This window comes from Peromyscus eremicus, chromosome 8b (assembly GCF_949786415.1).
Source record: "Peromyscus eremicus chromosome 8b, PerEre_H2_v1, whole genome shotgun sequence".
Lineage (NCBI taxonomy): Eukaryota > Metazoa > Chordata > Mammalia > Rodentia > Cricetidae > Peromyscus > Peromyscus eremicus.
In genome coordinates, this window is record NC_081424.1 from 62,029,088 (window position 1) to 62,051,568 (window position 22,481).

The 22,481-nt window shown below is 43.1% G+C and overlaps 1 protein-coding gene across 2 annotated transcripts; it reads right to left on the bottom strand.

Moving 5' to 3' along the window:
• Positions 1-353: 353 nt before the first annotated feature.
• On the bottom strand, positions 354-22,318 carry Rgmb (repulsive guidance molecule BMP co-receptor b). Of its 2 annotated transcripts, none has more exons than XM_059272930.1 (3): positions 21,864-22,318; positions 16,279-16,787; positions 354-3,611 (listed from the first exon to the last, which is right to left on the bottom strand). In XM_059272930.1, the coding sequence occupies exons 1-3, from the start codon at positions 22,003-22,005 to the stop codon at positions 2,952-2,954; spliced, it is 1,311 nt and encodes a 436-aa protein (XP_059128913.1). In that variant the 5' UTR covers positions 22,006-22,318; the 3' UTR covers positions 354-2,951. The 2 variants fall into 2 exon arrangements, with proteins under 2 accessions (XP_059128913.1, XP_059128912.1); XM_059272929.1 differs by lacking the exon at positions 21,864-22,318 and adding an exon at positions 21,235-21,343.
• Between the last annotated feature and the right edge of the window lie 163 nt (positions 22,319-22,481).

The window sequence follows — 22,481 nt, forward strand, 5'->3', positions numbered from 1 at the left end:
TTGAACTCACAGAGATCTGCCTGGCTCTGCCTCCCGAGTGCTGGGATTAAAGGCGTGCGCCACCACCGACCGGCTATATGACATCCCCTTTAAAAACACCCAGGTAGTGAGGGTTTTCCAGGACAAAAACCAATCCTACCTCCCATATCTTTCCATCGTGGTAAGTTGCTGCATTCCAGCAGGCCTTCAAAAGACCCAGAGTGCAGTGTCCTCAAGGGGCAGAGCTACTCATTAAAGACGGAACTTTAGGACCGGCGGCCAGTCTCACAGACACTGCTTTATTTGTAATTGTTTCAAGGTTATAAAGGAAAAACTACAGAAGCAGTCAAATAAGCTAGGGGACAAGGAGCACATCTTGTCAAAATCGATTAGGATTTTATTAAGTCCCTTACTCCTTTTCTTCTGCAGAGGTTCCTCAGCTCTTCCAGCAGGTGTCACCATAATCACAGAACAAACATTCGACAGCATGGTCTGTAACTTTATTTTTCTAGCATAATAATTTAAAGTATTTACATACTGCACACTCACTGTTTTTACACAGACACTTACTCATATACCTATGAACCACATCTACGGGTTTCTCTGTAAAGACTCAGCACAATGTGGGGTTTCCAAGCACGGTGAAGAGGGCAAAAAGTGTTTTTGAGTCTTCTCGAAAAGAGCCACACGACTCTGTGAAAATCAGTGTTTTGGCCCAAGTTTTAAGCTCCTCTCCCAGGAGACCTGAGAAGAGCGATAGCCTATTCATATGCTGGCGTGGTCTGAAATTCTTCTGGCTAAGGACCTCAAGAAACAAGTGTAAGCAGTATGTTCCTTAGAAACCCCAAAGAAAGCCTGGCCATTCTCTACAGAAACATTTCATTTCTAAAGTTATCTGTGGGGACTGTAAAGGTTGTATAGGGACACTGATTATGAGGGAGAACAACCCACCACACTATATAACTACTACTACTGATGTAGTACATCTCACAGGTACCCTTCCCCGCTAAACAAGCAAACTTCCTTTTCTAACCTGTGAGTAGAGGTGGTAGTTCTGTTCTTCCCCCAAAAGGATAAAGGTGTATCAATCAATCACACTCTAGAGCCAGACACTGTAGAAACTCCTATTGTTTTTACTTTACCTTTATACTATTTGCACAAAAATAGTGGTTAAAAGTATCCAATGTTTTTCCTTCCTTGTTCTACTCAATTACTAGTTACTGGCTAGTGACAGCTTCTAAACTTGGCACATGGCTCCACATATGAACAAAAGTGGCCATGCTTCAGAGCTCAGGGTTGGCTGGTTCTAATCCAGCTTTCTTAAAAGGACCGTTTTTTACAGGGTTAGATCACAGCTCTCTGGAGTTCAGCTTTTAAGGATGCCTTCATAATTTCCCCCAAGGTAAGGGTTTGCCACCTCTAGATGAACACACAATCCTACCCTGTGATGATATCACTTCTCTAAGAAATACAACTTCACAAAGTGATACCCTTTTCTGCTGCCAGCCTGAGTCTGTCAGTGCCACTGGCCAATAGGACATGGCAAAAGGCATCACCTTGGCCTAAATAACTACAGTATTTAAAGTTCATATCTTTTGCTTTCATTAATGTAAACCTTAAATATTGAAACACAAATTGTATTACTTCTTGGAACCAAACACTCACATTTAGATATAACAATACAAATCTATCTATTTAGGAGTTAACTCTGCTACTCTCACAGCCTTTTGTTAATTCCCTTTTATTGTTGGTACCAACAATGGGATGGAAGAGACAAGGAGAGACTTTACCTTATGGGGATTTCACTAAGTGACAGGAACAACTGCCTAATATTCAACTATAGGTGTTAAGATTGAAAAGACAGATATGACTTGGGCAGTGCAATGCCTAGTTATGAACATCAGGACTCAACAGCATCCACAGGCAAGTGAAGTGCGTACTAATACACACCAAGGAAGATTTTCTGTTCTTAAGGCCCTACACCTGGACCTTAATATCATAGGAAGACAAACAGCCAGAGTTTGGAATCCTGAGGTGAGGTGAAGGAGACTTTGGGGTGGAGCCAGAGAGCACTGTTAGGATTCCAAGCAGCCAAGGAAGAGAAAGTTAAGAACATGATTTCTACAAATTGCAGAGAGGCAGAGCAAGGCATGAACTCTACTGAGTTGATGATTTTGTTTTGCTTAAAGAGTTAAAGAAGGGGAAAACTACAATTTAAACAGGGATAGGGGACTAGCTCAGGTGTAGCAAGATGCCTGGTATCTACCTGAAACGGCCATCACCAAACTCGTACTTAACAAACAGCAGCTTCAGAAGGGTTAACCTCATAGGCCACATGTGCTCAAATGTCACAATCAGAGTAACAAGGACTGAGTTGTAGCAATACTGTCCCCATATTCTGAAAAAGTGAGTTAGAAATGGGGCTCTTAAGTGAGATCCGAGTATTAAGAATCAAAAGTACTTACAAGGGAGCCGACAACTTTCCTCTCAAACTGATACATCAAAGGAAGGGAGACAGCTCCATCAGGAACTGTGTACCTTAGCAAATCAGTAGCAATGGGAAGTGCAGGAAGAACACCCAGAGTAGCTACAAACTGGTCACCTTCAAATGGATTGCTGCGGTGTCTATGTATATGCACTGTACATATTAGCCAGGTACACACATAAATATTTAATATATAAAAAATAAAGTGCTTTCTAAGAGGTCCCTAGGTAGGGACATTATAAAACATTTCACAAAACTGCAAAACAAAATTGATACAATCAAAAAATACTACAACCAACATATGTGAAAACAGCCAAACACATAATGTACAATCTGGTGTTCCAGGACAAACATCTGTCATATACATGGTATATACATATATACTCTTTCACTCAATATATTATGACAATATATATTTAAAATTTTGTTATAGACAAAGAAAAAAACCCAGGAAAAAAAACAAACAAAAACAAAATAGAAACAACCCCTACAAAAACACAATAAGGATCAAGCATGTGAGTCCGAGACCAACAGACGAATCTCTGCCACCTCCACTGCTGCTGCTGGGGAAGATATGCCAGCGTTCTTTCCTGGGGTGCAGCGCCTCCACATCCTCCAAGGCACTGTGGGCTGCAGCGGTGAAGTTGGCATCACCAGTGGTGAGCAGGTCAAAGACACAAGACTGGAAATAGATGTCCTTCACTGGCATCTTCTCGTGGCATTGGGTGCTGGCAGTCTCCAGTGTGTAGCCAGGCCAGGCCTGCACTGAGGTGGTGCGTGGCAGGCTGTGCCCCAGGATAGCAGACACCTGGCCTTGTCCATCATCAATGCATTCACTCAAGGGGCAGCCGTTCACACACAGCTGCAGGTCCTGGCTCTCCTCATAGGACATGGCCAAGTCTTCAGGCATTCGAATGGCGAGCGTTAGGTAGCGACCCAGCTGTCGCACAAACACTGTGGTGCCTATGTAGCGGGCATGCATCTCTACGTAGCGACCACTTTCCCTCTCCACGATGTGAAGGCTCTTAATGTCACCATCCCCCCCACTGGTGGTGCCATCCACAAAGGCAGCTGGCAGGTCATCTGTCACAGCTTGGTATACTTTCTGATCTGTACACTCATGGTGTGCTTTGAAGATAATGGTGATCTGTGGGATGGAAGACGTACAGGTTAATACAACTGGAAGGGAGCTGAACAGTAACACTCCACAGTACTAGGGAACTCTCCCTACTACTACGTTGGAGCGGAGGCTCCAAATGCAATGCAAAAGTTGTTACTTAGCTTTCCTGACATAGTGCCACTGTTGGGAAAGAGTCCATTTTTATTGATAATTTTTTTCTCCTAAAAATTACCCAGGCATGGCACAGCTGGGGTGGGGGTGGAGGTTCCTTTTTAAGATATACAGAAGCTTTGAGGGACTTAATTAATGATATATCTTTAGAGTCTTGCCTCTAAAGAGATCCTACATTAGACTATCTCCATTTCACATGACTCATCACTATAAACTTAATATAAATACTGAGGGATGAAACAGAGGCTCTTGGGGGACATCTGCAACAACTACCAATCATGTTCCTCTTGAGAGATTTCTTTAAGTCTCTTAATCAAATGTTTCGCATCACTGGTTAATCCCTGTGACAGGGAATTATTTGGCAAGCATATAGCTCTCAAGCACTGGCAGAGATAACATGCCCCAAGTAACAGAAGATGTTTTCCCCCAGCACCAGGGGCCTTTGACTCCTCACATCTTTTCCCAGTTAGCTCTCAATTTTCCAAATGAAGCAAGCAGTTCAGGGAGAAAAAACTATCTATTGCTAATACAATCTATTGCTAATACAAAACCTTCCTTCTGTAAGACCATTTCCTTCCTTGCAGAATCCTTTCATTATAACAGTTATAAAAACCACTGAAACAAATGAACCTGCTCTCATTTTTGCAGCCAACATGTGATGAGAGAGGGTAACTAGGAAGGGACAGGAGTTCTCTGTGTGCCACCCAAAGTAGGAACACTTCCCCAGTACCAACTGAAGGAGCATCTGAGATTTGGCTAATTGTCTGTCAGTTATGTGGTAACAATTTTGGGTTTTTGTTTTGCTTTTTAGTAAAAAAACTGAATAAAGAATTGAGTGATTTGAGTCAAGGCAGACAGACAAGCCGCACATTCTCTAAGTCATTCTGACGTCAAGAACCTCTAAGCTCCTGTAAGAGAACTAGTCAAAACAATGGACCCTTGTTAGAAAGGCCAGAAATGCCCCCCAAATCCTCACTACCACCCTCAAGCTTATGTCTGAAGTTTTTCCCCAATCCAGCCAGCATTTGCTCACTATTTAATTCCGCACGTTCCCACTGGTGTTAACTTGACTGGAATTTTCCAGCCATTTCATTTTACTTCAGTCAGTTACAAAGCCAGATCTGAGCCAGCTGCACCACAGCAACTGGTTAAGTTCATATCCGTTGTTTGCAGCTGCAACCGAAAGCCAGACAATGTGCTGTGAAAACCCTGGGCTTTCTCTCCTAATTACCCAGAGCCACAATTTGATTTCACTACCAGCCCTTCTCACATTTCAACACCTTCTTAACAACCCAGAGAAGGTGACCAGAAAGAGATGACTTCAGGAGAACTGCTGATTCCAACCACGGAACCTTCCACTGTGAGGGGTTCTGAGGTGAGTATCTAAGGAGACTATAAAATAGATTTATTTGGTGGCTCTAAAGTCAGTTTGACAAGTCCCCGTTAAGACATGCTGGGATTGCTAGGAAGTGAAGAGATTAATTCAAGTAAATTCTGCACCCAAAAACACAGGAGGAAGACTAGAAAGCACTGAAGGTTAACAATACAGACAGCTAAAATAAGAGCCAATAATACCATTTATTTTTACAGCCACAATCCTTGTTCAAAAACAGAAGATTTAACAACTCAGTAATGTGTCTTTCTAGTCTAACAAACTTCAAGTTTAAGCCCACTTGGCATTGCATGCAAGAACTATGAACATTTTCACATTATGAAGAGTGAAAAGGAATTCATTTTTGTTGGGGCAACAAAGCAGACATGTTCAATTGCAAACAAGTTACCAAAAAAAGACAACGGGAGTCAGCATTAAGATGAGTGGAATAGTTTCATGTTAAACCAAGTCTGGTTTTTTTCATTGGGCACAGCAATTCTAATTCTGCAACTCAGGACGCATTTAAATAACCTCACACACCTATCCTTTCCTATGCAAGGCGCATGGAAAACTAGCATTCTCTAGGATCTGTAACTATTAAATATTGTCCTCTACCTCACAGATTTTTGTTTACTCATTTTGCTTGAAGTTGATTTTCTCTTTGATAAAATTATAATATTTCTCACTTGGGAATCTGTATAGACTATCTACTGAATCAACATGCTGAGATAAAACAATCCCAAAGCATGAGTAATAATTCCTGAGAGGACTCTCTGTAGTTTAAGTATATACGGAGCAGGTATCTAGATATGTAATCATTGCAATGTAGAAAAAGCTCTGGCTAACAGTTGCACACGACTTGAGCTTTGTAATGCAATGTCATTCCCCGGGACAATTACAACACAAGCTCTCAACAAGCGACCACTCAGCCGTGAACAGCATGAAATCCATTTCAGATCGTCTACCTTTTCAGAAAAGCAAACTCATTCATCCGTAATAATTCTTACTTCAAAAATACACAAAATTTCACTGGAATTTTTGCAAATTCCAAACTTTAAAAAAAATTCCATTTTTTAAATGGTTGCATCAAGAGCCTAGAATGGGTATTCTAATATGAATAGAGGTTTTCACTCTGCATTTAAAAATCATAAAACACTGCTATGCAGCTTGCTTCCCTCCACTAACTGATCCATATGCAGTAATAACTCAATTTGGCACATCTGTTCAATGCCACATCATTTATTATTGATGGGTGGCATTTCTGTGCATTTAAAACATCAATGTCTTTTGTTAAACCTCCCCCATCTAGTCCCTCTCAATCCCACCTCAGACAAACTACTCTAGCTCTCCTCATTCATTTTTAATCTCACTCCTGAGATCTCTACCACCCACAAGGTCTATGAGGAGGAGGAAGATCGCAGTTATAACAGGTCAACTTTGCACATACGAAAGGCAACAAGAACTTAAGGTGTGTTGTAAAATCAAGAGCAGTGGTTCTCAACCTTCCTAATGCTGCAACCCTTTAATAAATACAGTTCCTCATGTTGTGGTGACCCCCAACTATAACATTATTTTGTTGCTACTTCCTAATTGTCATTTTGCTACTGTTATGAATCATAATATAAATATCTGTGTTTCCCTGCGAAAGGGTCATTTGACCACTGAAGAGGTCATTACACACAGGTTGAGAACCACTGATTAAGAGGCACCTGCCTGCTTCTCCTTCCCACCAGCAAGAAAACGAAATGTATGAAATGAAATTGAACAGGTCCATGAGGAAAATCCAGGTCCTGCCTTACCCGGATACAGAGAAATCTTGCCAAGGCAGAACAGCCTGTAAAACACTACACACAGGTTTTAAAATACAACTCCCCAAAGGCTTTCCAGTCAGCTATCTGTGTATACTGCAGCTCTGCATATACTGTGAAGAAACATTTACCAGTGTTCAGTCAGATCACTTAGCGTGCAAGTGCAAAGAACTTTCTGGAATGAATCCTCAACAAGAGAACCAGACTTTTAGAGCTCATCATGGGACTGGAAACAAAACAGAAGCAAAGAAATGGGCTTGAAAGGCAATTTGATTTGTATCTGGTTAAAATTCTGCCCATGTACAAGGAAGTTAAAATAAATTTTACTTCATGTAATTAGCTGATGTGTCCACATTGTCACATTGTCTGGGTGTGGTTATGATGAAAAAACAGTAGACCACCCTCCAGGACACCAGGACTGGGCTCAGAGCCCCTTTCACGTCTGCACAGGTAGGTGTAACACAGCCCTGACACTCAGTCCTCCAGACGGAATAACAAGACCGTTCCAACAACAGCACAAGCTTCCACTACACTGGCTTTGTCTCCATCCCTAACACACCCAAATTCTACTCTGGAGGGCCAGTTTTTCTGAATGTTGAAATGCTGGCCAAGGAAGCTCTGAAACATACCTTACTTCATCTCCAGGGCCACCAGAGTGTGGATTGTAGCTGGAGCCACCCCTCTATGCAGGCAAAGAGGAAACTGACCTTTAGTTACTAAAAATGAGGGTAACTCTCTCCCTTTTGTGAAACAGGGAGAAAATTCACACACCCTCATTAGGTTACCTTTCTGTCTGAACAATTTCATACAAAACCTAGACACGATTTTATATGTAGTATATTATAGGATGGGCTGGGGATACATGCTGTCACCGACAATTTTCCCAAAAGCATCAGGGAGATGATCTGTTAGGAAGCTGTAAACTTAATAAACTGGGAAGCAATTTTACAATCACTATTCAGCTTACATCAAATATTATAAGAAGTGCAAGATGTTAAATGATTTTATTGGACTAGGACAATGTACTAACAGTTAAGACAGCACACTTACAAGGTGAGCAGCATATCAAAAAACTTACCCTAGACTCCTTTTAGGGTTTAGATGAGACTAAGAAACACACTGCCTTCAAAACAGTTATTAAGTATGTATGCTGCTCTACCCCAAGTTTCCTTCTACCAAGTTCTGCATTCAGAGCATTTACAGGATGCAGAGAACTGGACTGGCTCATGCTCAGGCTTCAGTGTTGCCCTAGGTAATGAACACAAGCAAGAACAGGGGCTGTTTTGGCTGTTGAAGGGGTACTTGGCAGCAGATAGAGAATTAAGAAGCCAAACCAGAGGGAAGGACACCCACAGCTGAAGGCTGCGAGGGTGGTCCAGAGAAGCACTCGGCCCAGGGATAACACAGAAAGGGACAGGCACAGAAATGCCAACTTTCAAAAACCAGTTTCTACATAATTAAAAAAAGGAAGGCGGGAAGCATAAACAGGCACAGAGACGGGAAGTTAGCCAACTTCCTTCTACACACCAGCGTAACGCCATGCTGAGCACAAGGAGGCAAGCCCTCCAGGCCTGTACACCTCAGCAACTCTGAAACCTCTAAAACTCTGGGTTCAGATTTTGCATGTCTCCTTCAGTTAGGGTTCAGATTTTGTAGTGTGAGGAGGCAAATATCACCATGCTTTTTAGATGAGAAAGTAAGTGCCTGAAGCATTACAGAGTAAGCTGCCACTGTGTTTCAGATCTGAGGCCGATAGGACTTCAAAAGTCGGGAGTGGTGGGGGCAGTGGCCCTCAGCTAGGCAGAATCTGCCACAGCAAGTCCTGGTTTCCAGGGGCATTCCCTCTGGATAAAGTAGTGGGCAGGGCTACAGACCCTTCCAGAGCTCAGGGTAATGGTTCCACTGTTGTTTCCTAAACTGATGGAGAAGAGGAAGCCACAGCCTCTCTGGTTACTTCTTAGCATTAGGAAGGGGAGAAAAAGCTTCAACTTCTTCACAGTACACACAGATCTTGCCAGCTCTAGGTTCAATTTCAAGTTCTCAAAGTTACAAAAAAAGAAAAGGATCAAGATGGTCAGAATTGGTAACCACATGTTTTAAAAAGCCAGTAACTGGCCAAAAATATCCTTCTTCCTGGGCAGGAAAAGGGGAAGACATCTGAACCTGCCAAGTGTCTGTAGGTCCAGACTGAACTCCAAATCCGTTTCAGTAGCACTTGCACAGAAGAAATTCATGTTTAAATGCTGTGGTACCCACTCCATCCACAGTGAAGATACTGAGTGCCAACATGAACGAAGCCTACCAGAATTAGCTGAACCCCAACCCCACCCACTCCCACCCCAAGTACTGAAATAATTAGCTAAGCTGAAGCAGAAAGAGCTCCCGTTCTCTAGCAAAGTGGTTTCACTTGAGTTCTATCTAGGATCCAACAGTACCATAGGTTTACTCCAAGTTTGTCTAGTTAAAATAAAATCCTTCTGAGGTGTGTTAGCTCTTGTTCCTTACCACTCACAGACAGGCTGAGCACTTTGTTAAGTCACCCCACCCACAAGAACACAAAATCCAAACACTGGAAGAGCAAGTTTTACTGCAGTCAAAACAAACAAAGACAAAACGGGAAAGGAGCATTTTTCATTGTTGTACACTGCAGGTAACTCTCTCAGGCCACATTCCACAGAGGCAGAAAGTATCTGGCTAGCATTAACTGAAGCCAACGACAACAACAACGGAAGTTTCCTTCTTACCCCTTCCCCTCAAAACGTCCACTCAAAGAAAACTGAACAGGGCAGAGAGACATTTGGAAACGTGACAGAGAAACAAGTTCTGACTCTCAGCTGTGTATCTGACTTTTGGCTTCCTGCCGCTCGATGCCTTAAACTACGGAGGAGTGTGGATGTGTTTTGAAGCATCAGAGGCCTACACCACCCAAGGAATCCTGCTTGGCTGGACAACCCTCCGGTTATTTCACTTACCAAGGGGGATTTTTGGAAGGTCTCCTCCTTCCAAGGACATCTGGGATTCAGGGAATGGGCACTGTCAGGAAGATTACAAGATGGTAAAGAATTGTTTTTACCCAGGGTGTTTTAACACAAGTGGAAAAAAACAAAGGGATACCTTATCTGAAAAGCACAGCATAAAGAATAACCAAGGAGCCTGTCCATCTTACAAAATGCTTTTACAGTACAAATCGATCATCCAGTGAAGATTCCCCTTTCTCTCCCAACATGCACTTGGAAATCTTTCTACCTCCAGGCAATTTACTGAAACTACACTACACAGTAGTTCCTGGGCCTAACACTTTATAATCCAGTACAAACAACAGCCTTGCAGGAAATTGAAAAAGACAACACACCCAGTCCCACCCAGGAGCAGAGCTGATTTCTTTAACATTTCAGTGCTATTTCTGAAATAAATTCAGGAATGACAAAAAATGTCTAACACAGGACTCAATGAGGGTTTTAAAAATGAGATGGGACCCTGAAAAATTAATTAAGACTGGTAACTGTGGAAATACAAATGCAGGTGAGGGACACATTGACTGTGGGAGGTGGGAAGCCAAATCCAAGGGGTATGCAAGGCAGGAGCAGCATGCCTTGGGTGTAGCCTATGACAGGCTTTCACATCATCTGTTCTCTCTGTATTACTTCCTGACACCAGTGTCACCTTGCTAACTAATGTCTCTGGGAACCAATGCATTCTACCAAGAAGCTCTGAAGATGTCGGGTCTACACACAAATCCCATACTTTCCCACGACTGTACATTTCAGGTATGTGCCCAGCTGAATGCAGAGGCTACATTCATCCCTACATCTCTGACATGTATTTTTTTTTTAAATGCAGCAGCACCAAATTTATGACATTTAATCAGAAATTACTACACCAAGGGAGCTATAACTATAAACTTCATTCCTATCTGTTCCCAGTATGACCGAATACTGACCACTCTTAGAACTTTGTAGCAAAGGATCATAAGGAACAAATCTCAAAGAAATGGCTGGAATTATCTACACTATATATAAAAAACCCAACGAAAGTAAATCTCAGATTTTAAGGATTAGATGCTTCTCTAGACAACATGCCCTTGTCACCATGACTACCACCACAAGCAGGAACAGGGTCCATACATCTAAACACAATTCAACCAAAGGGAAGGAAGAATATCTTCATTGATAAAAATAAAAGATTACTACTGTGTAGCTCACAGGTATCCACAGTTGCTAAAACAAAGCGCTATAAAAACCTGCCTGCAAGAAAAAAAAATGTACTAGGCATGAGGTCAGGAGAGGACAGATTTCCAAACCTTGATCCACAGATGCACTTAAAATAACAGCCGAAAGTCTTTGCAATGCAGACATGCCCAGCTCCAGCTCCAAGTCTATCTAGACAACAGATAATGACAGAGTGATTTACATGTTCACTGCTGCTGTGCAAGTGTTGAAGGGCTATCAGAAAAAAGTGACCATAACATGCTCTAGTGCTGACAAGGACTGGTAGATTTCATCAGAATATACGCTGAAGGAGGACATTAACCAAAAGGAAGAAAACCAAGCTGTCTCCAGGTCTGGTGGAACCTCTCAGGAACTCCAAGAAAGGAGTTACAGAATTTGAAACTTAGAAATATTATGGAATATAAAATGATACACACAAACAACCCCGATGGGCTTGGCATCCTGTTATACTTTGGATAGGCACTGGGTGCTACCCAAAGGGTAACAGGAGCTGGTGGCCACTCTGGGCTGGCCAGTACAAGTCATCTGGTTTGGACAAGCTGACTTATAGCAAACCCTTCCTCTCACTCAAGGAGGGAGACCAGGATGTGTGGTTCCCAATTTTCACGACTTCCATTTTGTTTTCATGAGATTTAAGTATTGTATAGGAAAGTGGTGGGAAAAATATGATTTTACATAAAAATTACAGGGAACATAAGGCAAAAAGATACTTGTGAAAGTCATGATTAAAAATATAGCCAGTGCTAGGTAGGTAACACGAAAGTTTAAAACTGAAAGTATTTTGAAAAGTTATGGAGAACGTACTTGAGACTGACTTAATTTTAATTTTTTAAAATTACACTTTTCCTATGTATCATGTGTTTGTATGTGAGAGAGCCTGTGTGGCGGTCAAAGCACAATTTGTAGACCCCGTTCTCCCCTACCACGAGTTCCGGAATTAACCTCAGGCTGTAAGGCCTAGCCTCAGGTGCTTCACCAGCTGAGCCATTTTGCTGGCTGGGGATTGATGACTTAAAAACTGTTTACTTTCATCTTCATTGTTTTGTAGGTCTGAGGAGGTAACTCAGTTGCTCTGCTCATGTTAGGCAGCCCTCTCCCACTCATCTGTACTATGGTCTCAGCAACTGTAACACATGCTACTGGAAACACACCAAAGGACCAAGAACTCTACTCTCCAGCCACCTTTTGTGATCATGCATTTAAATATCCTCTCTAAGGATCTTTATTTAAAAACACATCCCAGTAACTGCATGAGTTGACTCTGAAAGTGCCAAGAAAAATGTGCAAGCAAAGGCACTAAGCCAGCCACCCTCACAGACAGGTAACCTGGCTCCTCTGGAACATGTGAGGGACAGGACAGCCACTGCCACATGCTTCTCGGGAGCCAGCAGGGTGTGACTACCTCCTCCCTGTAGGAAAACTGCTTTTCCTCTGTGTCCCTAACATTGCCAGTTCTAATACTGTCCCCTCACTTCACTTTCAGAGTCTGCATGCCTACATATGCCTCTCACAGCCAACGGTGGGGAAGACTGTATCTGAGATGAGGGGAGGTGTGTAGGTGTGCCAGAAACTCTTGCTGCCCCAGGGTGGAGATGAAAAACTTGCCCTAGCTTCTCACCTTCAATAAGATATCTACCTGGCAAGCTGGCCTACTAGTACAGACTTTTCCAGAGAGGAAGAGAATGGCAGGTGAAGGGTATAGACACAAACATGGAGGTCCTGAGAAAGCATACTTGTGCTCCCTGTGACCATGTCCTTCTTTCCCATGTGGAGGGGAGGGCCAGTGTGTGGAGAGAACAATGGATGAGGAGATAAATCACACTTCAGGCCTATCTGTCCTAACTCACTCACTGCTCATATGTGGAAAAAAGTTTAGTTAATAAATACCCCTTGAGTCCAGTGACTTCATCTGGTTTTATTCTCTTTAGGTATCCTTTGGTGACAGGTGGGAGGTACTTTTGGAAGGGAGACCTCACTAAGCTAAGCTTGCAGGAGACTGGCTCAAGAAGCCAGGCTCCCAGAGCCCAGTTGTCTTAGGGACATTACTGAGAAAAGTACCCAGAATCTAGCATTCCTCTTCAGCAGTGAAATGCCTGGGTGTTTCTGTATCACAACTGGCCTTCCACATCAGTTAAGTCTTTATGTACAGAGGCCCACAGCATACGTCTTTGGAAACGCCTGACCACACAAGCAAGGTTCACTATCAGCAATGTACAGTGCTGAGTTATCTGATGCTGGTCTAGGTAAATCCAGAAATTCTCAGTAAGAAAATGAAGTACACCTCTGAAAGACTTGATGGATTTCTAACAGGATAACATTTGGGGAGGGGCGGAAAGCTGAGGGGACCTAGATGGAGGGTCACCTCCCCAGAAAGTTACACCTTGTCTCTAGTCCCCCTCTTGTAGTCTCTTTTCTTTGCCTCTTTCTAGCTTACCTGAGGTAAGCACCCTTTTTCACAGGCTCCCGTCATCCTGGCACCCCGTCTTGCCTGAGGCTCAAAGCAGCAATCCTGTTAAGCTAGGACTGAAACCCAAAAACACCTTCCTCCTTTCAACAGTCTCTCCTCAGGTATTTGTCACAGAGATAAAAAGGTAAGATGGCTGATTAACATGAGGTAAAATTCACACGAAGAAAACCTTTCCAAAAAAAATTTTTTAAAGAGAAAATATTGTAAAATAGAATTAGAAAAAATTCAGATTTTATTTAGAATGAATTTTGTAAAGACATTGTGCCTCACTGTTTTTCTTTTTTTTATTGGTTTTTCGAGGGAGGGTTTCTCTGTGTAACAGCCCTAGCTGTCCTCAAACTCAGAGATCAGCCTGCCTCTGCCTCCCGAGTGCTGGGATTAAAGGTGTGCACCACCACACCCAGCAACTATTTTTATTTTTATTAATGGTTAAAGTCCTTAAAGGTAATATTGTGTAGCAATGTTAGGCCTTTGCTGATTTCAGCAACACATATCATATAGGTCTGAGACAGGCCATCAAAAACAGCCTTTCAGATCCTTGGGTACCCGGAGAACACAAACAAACAAACAAACAAACAAACAAACAAACAAAAAAAAAGAGTACAGTGACTGCTGGGGATGGAAGACCTTAGAGTAACTTGCTGAGCGGCATGACCACCAGATGAGGCGAAACACTAATGTACAATTGAGAAACCACACTCTACTGCCTCCTGAACCTCAGAGGACCACTTTCTTCTCCATTTTGAAAGAACAAAATTTTTGGCTTTTACCAGATGGAGAAAACAGACCTGTGTTTTTTATTAATTTGCTAATCTTAAGTACACTGTAAATTGTTCTAAATATATTACTATTTATATATACATAAAAATATATATTACTAATAGTTTAATTTGAACAAGAGTCTTCCAAATCCTCAACTCTGAACAATGAATAACTTTCCCATTCCCAATGTAACGCCTCATCGAATCCTCATGGAATCTTCAGTTATCCAGTAACTACTCCCAAGTTTGAGGTGTCTGACGACTGGTGTAATCCTGGATTTTTGGCAATGGTCTACCTTACAACTTCACAATCATTTATTTTACACACATACACACCCTGAGTTCATGGGTATCATAAGCATGCAGATACATGCAAGTGCATTCAGAATCCAGAAGAGGATCAGATCAAGGAACCAGTCAGATGGTTGTGAGCTGCCAAGTTGGTGCCGATAACCAAACCTCTTCAAGAGCAGTAGGTGTTCTTAACTGCTGAGCCATATCACTAGCCCCATAATTATGTATCTTTATAACCTAACTTTTACCAAATACATATTCTGAGACCCACATAAGAAAAGTTATCTATAAACAAAGAAGAGCCAGGGAAAGAAACGTTTATTTTGAGATGTAGAATTTGCCAAGGCAAAAGGCAAGCCTGAGATTTTACTGGGTTGAAGTATAAACATTTCGGAGATCCCCTAAAATGTCTGCTTCAGTGCACCAGTCTTCTTTGCTCAAGAGCAATGGCTTCTATTTTTAGATTTGTGACACTCCTGGGTGTCTCCAGATATCTCCTGAGGTGCTGTAAAATTCCCTTCACAAAATGCCAAGTAAAATAATTTAAACTCACTTAAAAATATGCCTCACATTTGAAGGCAAGGGAGGGGATCAAATGAACAGTCACAAGACTTCAAAAGCCTGATCCTTGTCAATTATATTTAGTCTATGACAACTAAGGAACAGATTAATAAATACAGGAAATTAAAGCAAGATGAGACAGTCAATTTGTGGGGTTTGTAGCTGGGGAAGACAGGGAAAGAGTTGCTGTAGTTGGGACACTAGGAGAAACTCCTTTATTTACTAACTTACGTTACTTAGCACTGACTGGTAATTGGAAACCCACTCGACACTCTCCTGCCTTGTACCAAGACATTGGTGCCTTGCAGTTGGCATCATTTTCTTCAAAATAAACATAGAGCACAGACACTGGACCAAGGTAAACGTAACTTAATTTTGCTGACTTTCCCCTCAGCTTCTGGTTTAAACTGTTACTACGAGGGTGTGAGATTACATGGGGGCTATATGGCACTGTTCTGCAATAGCCAATCCTTAACTTCCTTGGTTACCGAAAGGTTAGTAACTAAAGCACCATTGTGGGTTCGCCACTGGGAAGCCTGGCTTACAGCCATTACATTGACTATAGTTTCTAAACCTCCAATAAAGACTGCTTCCTGATGGGCCACTGCCCCAGGCTTCACAGCTTTCTTCATTCAGAACTTTACTCATTTGATAAATCTGACTGGGGATTTTTTTTTTTTTTTTTTTTTGAGAAGAGTCACACTCACATAAGCACTCACAAGACCGCACTGGAGAAGGCACACGTTTTTCTCATTAAACAGGTCTGCCTTTTCTCCCTGGAGAACTTGATTTCACTGTTTACGTTTTACTCTTCATATCACTGACTATTTAAGTTTAGACCTACATTTTGCACACCAGAAAAAAAAAATCCTTATTAAGTAATCTCAAACATTTACCAACCCCGTTAATAACTTTCCAAGAAGATATACAAATGGTCCCTCTAAATGAGGCCTTTATAACACACCCGTAAGTTGTCTGAAGGACCAAGCATCTCAGAGTCGTGAGTAGAAAGAGAGACAAAGTACACTTGCCTTGTTAGTGGCGGTTGCACTGGATCCAGGGACCACAGGAACATTCGTCACTTGAACCGAAAGGTAATTATTGTCTATGAGTGGCCAGGCCCCTTCCACTTTGCACGTCTGGAAGTGATCCTTGAAAGTTCTAAGGTGAGGGTCTCCAAACAAGCCGCAGAAAAGGTAATTGGGAGGGCTCTGGTCCCCTCCCCTGTGTTCTCTGACTCCCCCGTGGCTGTGGTAGTTACAAGGGTCATGGGTCACTTCTGGGTTGGTAGAAGATGTGGGTCCATCCTTCGAACAGTTCCTCTGGCTCATGAGGTCACTGATACCTAACACAGCAGAATGGTACACCAGGTTGCCACGGCAGGCTTTTGAAGTTTGCTGGGTGCAGCCGGCATAGGCACGGAGTGCCTTGCAAAACTCAGAGTCAAAACCATCAGAGGCAGAGTTCAGGTGTGAAGTGAGGGACACGAAATCTGTGGTACATTTCTGGATTCGACATTGAGCTGGCTGTTGGCAATCACCTACGGAAAAGAAGACAGGAACAAGCATGTAAATGCTTCATCACTTCTGAGCATCATAAGAAGATGCTATTCTCCCCTGGGAACTGTCTATTCTATCTCAGACTCCTACTTAAGGTTGCACTGAGTTATCACATCTCTCATATAAAGCCACTGGGAGAAAAACTGGATACAGCTAACTGAAACTTTAAAGCTTGGGCTTTGGTAACTGAACACGAGTCTAGTCTAGGAATGTCTCCAGGTTAAAATTGCAAATGAAATATTGTTTCTTGTTTGCTGTTTATTTACAGATTTTGACAAAGATTCCTCTGCTCCAAAGCAAAGCCAAAGACATGGACTGTTTTGACTTTTAAAGCCGTGTGAATTATTTGCTTTGGAAAGCACAGGGAGAGATACACTATGCACAGAGCTATGATTAAAGCTTACACACCCAAAGAAGGACTAAAATTCTTAATTATAGTATGTTTAAAGTATATTTACCTGATATTTGTATGGCTATAGGGTATGAAAATCAAGGGCAAAAAAAAAAAAAAATCCAAGTAGTAAGTCATTCTATCTTTCCTGAGGTACATTACTAACAAACTACATCCACAATGTCCTCACTTCTATAAAATCTAAGCACTATGCTAAAAAATGTGATTCACTTGACCATGATCCAATTTTAGTTCTCCCAACACGTCTGTCACACAGATCTCAAACCACAAGCACACACACACACAAAAAAAAACTAAAAAAGTATGCAACATCAAAACTGTATTTCAAAACATGAATCAGAGAGCTATAAAGCCAAGAATTCCCAGTGTGTGTGTGAACATACACACCTCACTTTCCCTCTTCAGTTAACTGTCTGAAGAAAAAGTTAAAATGAAAACCCAAGGATTAATGTCCCGCATTAAAGAAATTTCCAAATTATCTTTTTTGTCACCACTTGTCTCTCATACAACAATTCATGAAACTTCTCAAAGCAACAAGAGAAAAGGACAAAAATAACAAAAACACTAGGTCAGTCACGTGCACCAATCGATTTTATATTGTTTCAAAAAGTGAGAATAGATTTACTGAGAGAAACATTGCTCATGTATCTTAAGTCATATAAAATGAACTATAGCATGTATTTGTTACTTGAAATTCCTTAGAGATATTTAACCTATGGAAGAAGTCTTACTGACTTCTCCACATTTTAGCAGCTTGCTCTTCTGAAAAATAAGGAAGTTGTTATAGCAGCTTTGTGGGCTTTTCCAGGCATAAAATATCTCACATTTTGTGTTGGGGGGGGGGGGTCGACATCACTGGGTCATTCATTGATTTTGGCTAGTTTGTGTGTGTGTTTATTATATTATGTGTATGAGTGTTTTGCTTGCATGCATGTCTGTGCATATGCATGCCTGGTCCTCTTGGAGGCCAGATGATGGTTTGGATCTCTTGGAACTAGAGTTACAGAAGACTGAGCCATCATGTGGATGCTGGGAATCCAACTGGGGTCCTCTGGAAGAGTAGCCAGTGCTCTTAACTGATGAGAAATCTCTCTAGCACCTACTTCTGTTTTTTTCTGAGACAAGGCAGATCTCATTGAATTGTACCCCAGGCTGACCTTGAACTTGCAATCTTTCTGCATCAGCTTCCAGAATGTTGGGATACAGGTGTATGCCACTATGCCTAATTAAAATCAGTAGGTTATTTTTAAATATATAATTATTTCAATATGTGGATACAGTAAACCTTAGGATACTGATACCTAAAACTTCATCTGATAAAAGACATCATGTAGTAGTAATCCCTATATTGATTTAGATAAGTAATTTAGAATGGATGTTTTAAAATTTTAATTAAATATTAAACTGTTTTTGTTTTACTTGTAGAGAAGTGTGGGAGATAACAATCTGTCATCGCTGTGAAATTTCAAAGGCCCTGAGAAGGAAAAGGATCAGTTGGACCTTCTTGTCGTTTTTACCAGAATAAAGGAGATTAAAATTATTTTACTATTTTGGAGCTATGGACTTAGCAACCACCAGACCACTTTAAAACACAAAATAAAATAATCATCTTCATGTGTTTGGTCCATTTAAGGCTTGTTCAGTGCAACGCTGACCAAGGAAGTTCAATTCATAGGACTCCTTCCTCCCAAACAGATTTATTCACTTTCAACTACTTTTACTGAACAACAAGACAAAACAACAAGAACAATAAAAAAAATTCACTCTTCTAGAAGCCTTTGAGCCGTTTATCAAGGGAAAGGCATACTCAAGGCCTTGCCTTGTCCTGGTGGGACTGTACACAACTAACTATCGTGAAGGCCATTCTCCTTTTAATTCCTGACTAACACAGTAATCACTGATAGCTGAAAAACACCGACAGTGGGGTGACAATTATACCACTCTTCTTTTAAAATCAGATACACAGCAGGCACAGAACGGGAAGTAAAAGCAGGGCCAAGATCACTCACATTATAATAAACAGCTCCTGGACTAGAAACAATGACAGCACCAGAACTTTCCGCTAAACTTGTGGGGCCTATTTGTTCTTTTTATGGTCTATAAACTCCATCTGAGCATACAGTTACTTATAATTATTTCAAATAGTCATAAAATATCAAAAGTAAGAAAAGCATGGAGAAAAGCACAGAATGTAAGTGCTGAAGAGAGAGAAGACGCAGCACTTATTCCCAGTGGGTTCCTTTGTCCACAGTCCCTCACTCTGTTCCATTTTTTATGGTAGGAAGGTGCTGACTGCTTTGAGAAATCACATACAAAGCAGCTCTTTGGCTCTGGATAAGGGTCCTAACAACCCTTGGCTGTAGATAGGATCAGCAGGAGGAGGGCTAACTGAAAAGAAAATGCTTAGAGGTTAGAATTTTCAGCTCCATTGCAGGCTCCTGTATAATGACTAATTTGCAGCATAAACCCAGAAATATCCAGGCTTCATGAATTTATAATGACAATGGACACTTTGCCTGTTAGAAGCGGTAAAGTAAGCCTCCTGTCAAAATGCCAAGACAATGCTGAGCAGAAACACGCTCCAGGATGTTGCCAAGGAGGCCATGAAGTGTATGGGTAAGCAAGAACTCCCCTATTTGATATCCACTCAGGAACTGCAAAGGTCTTAAGATAAAACAAAACATATACGAGAATAAATAAATGCCATTTTCCAAGGGCAGAATTCAAAAGATGCCCTTACAAAGAAAATTTTTCTATTTTGGGGTCAGATCATCTACAATTGGTGTGACGTGGTGTATTTTCATGCCAGTTACTGTAAGTGCTAAAGGATTTGTGGTCTAAAGCTTTCATCATTTTTTAATGAATCAGACATAAAAGACTGACCATGCAAGACAGCTTCCTTCACGCCAGGACCGTGAATCTGCAGCACAGTCACCGGTTTATAATAAAGGAAATGAGATATGAAGCTGATTTGAGTGAACTGTAGAGCCATATGGGGCACCGAGGCAAATGATATGGACCCAGACGTAAAACATATGGTAGTCCATCTGCAAGAAGCACTTGCTAGGTTCCCTGGTCTGGAAAAGAAACCCTCCACCCCCACCCCCTCACCCCTGCACTTCAACAGCACCAGTCTTCAAAGAGATATCTCAAAAGGAACTCCACTCCAACAAGTTCACAGTAATGAGTCTTACAAGTCTTTTGGGTCCAATCTAAGTGTGAGCATATATTGAGTTTCTGAAAGGAACCTCGTGTTCCAAATTCCTTAACCAAAGCACCTTAACTTTGGAAACCTTTAGTCCAGTTTCTTAGGCCTTTCACAGGGCAGGAAGGAAATCTCCAGGAACTACTCCCCAATCCTGTCAGGACCCTAAAGCAACAATATCCAAGCTGCCAAAGAGAACAGAGCTCTCAACCTAGCATTTCAACTTCCCTTTCATGAAACGCAGTTTGACACAATGGATACATATTTTTCTCCCCAACACTCCTGAATACTAGCACATTAACAAAACGTTTTCATGAAACCACAGGCAGACATTTTTTTCCTGAGGTTCTAAAGCTACTAATTTAAAGCCTTAATTACTCCACAACTGGCTATTACATTTTTAGTGCGACCAGTCCATTTCTCCAAGTGACGGTGTTAAAATGCTGCCGTTACACCACCTCGAAGAGTTGTGTCTTCAATGTCACTTTATTCCATTACTTAAAAGACCTCCCGGCTATTTTAGCACGGTTGGTATGCCTTAACAAGTAAAAAGTTCTTAGTACAGTTGAGTGACATTAAACTATTCTCCAGATCAGAGCGTTGTGAGTGTCATCATAAACACAGGGTGAAAAGGCCTCCAAGGAAATCTATGTAATGCTCTGGTTTTCAAGCAGAAGGACAATGATTCTTTTGACCTTTGTATTAGAGGGGAAATTCATGGTCTAGGCAAAGTCTTAGAAAGAAACGATATTTATTTGTAAAGAAAACAAAAATAGGCATCACATGTCACAAGGTTCAGGTTCAGGCTTACTATCCAAAGAGCACATTCCTCAGTGCTGCGTCGTCAGGAGCCCTGCCGACCTCCACACGACAGCACACATCTGTCAAGCCCGCTAAGAACCGAAAACACGAGGCTAGCCTCAAAACACCTTTTCAATCCGCCAAACTCTGCTCCCAAAGCGGCCTTGGCAAAACCGAAAGAAATACCGGATAACTTAAGTTCCTTCGGAATCCACCCCAAACTTGGGTGAAAAATCTTTGCACCCGGTGCGATTCCCGGCCTCGCCGCCACCCCCGGCTGTGCAGCAGCAGCAGCAGCAGCAGCAGCAGCAGCAGCAGCAGCACAAGGCTCTAGTCTCCGCTCGCAGGCGGCTAAGGCAGCGGAAACCCGATCCATAGCGGCTCCAGTAAACACCCCTGTGGAGAGCAATAAAGCCCCGGAGCGTTGGTCCTGCACGCGGCCCCCGCACGCCGGGATCGGCGAAGCGGCTGTCGCGGGCGGAGGCCGGAGGCGGCGGGCAGGACCCGGCGCGGCGGCGGGGCGCCAGTTAGAGCCGTGAACCCGCGACGGTGAGCGCCGGGCTCGCCCACTAGGGCCGTGGCGTTCGGGAACCCAGAACAAAGCCCGCGCGGCCCGCTCCCCACCCGGCCTGCGCCTACCTGCGTGGAGCAGCCCGAGGCTGAGCAGCAGCAGCAGCAACAGCGGCGGGGGAGACGGCGGCCAGAGCCCGGGGCGGCGGTTCTGCTCAGCCCCGGCGGCGGCGGGGGCGGCGGCGCAGGAAGGTGCTGCTCTCACGCCCATGCCCGTCCATGCAGGTCTCGTGCGCTCCGGCGAGGGCGGCGGCGCGGGCGCAGCAGCTGGGCCGGGCCTCTGGCTGCGGCATGGGCCGGGGGGCGCGCCTCGCTTCCTCCTCTTCTTCCTTTCAGGCCAGCATCCGAGACCAGCCGCCACCGCCGCAACGAACAGGGCGTCGCGGGCGGAGGGAGGTGGCAACAGGGCGCAGAGACATCGCGGCGGCGCCGGACGCGGCAGGCAGAGAGAGAGAGGCGGGAGAAAAGATACAAAGACCGTGAGCGAGCGCCCAGAGCAGCCCCGGGCGCACGGGCGGCCGGGCCCCGGCTAAGCGTGGGCTCGACGCGCGTGGAACCGGGGAAACCTCACCAGCCGTGGCAGGCAGCGGCCCGGAGAGCTCCGCACCCGTGGCCTGCGCGGTCAATCAATCTCAGTCCCGCACTTTCGCCCCGCCCCCGCCGAATTCCCACCAATCCGGGGAGGCC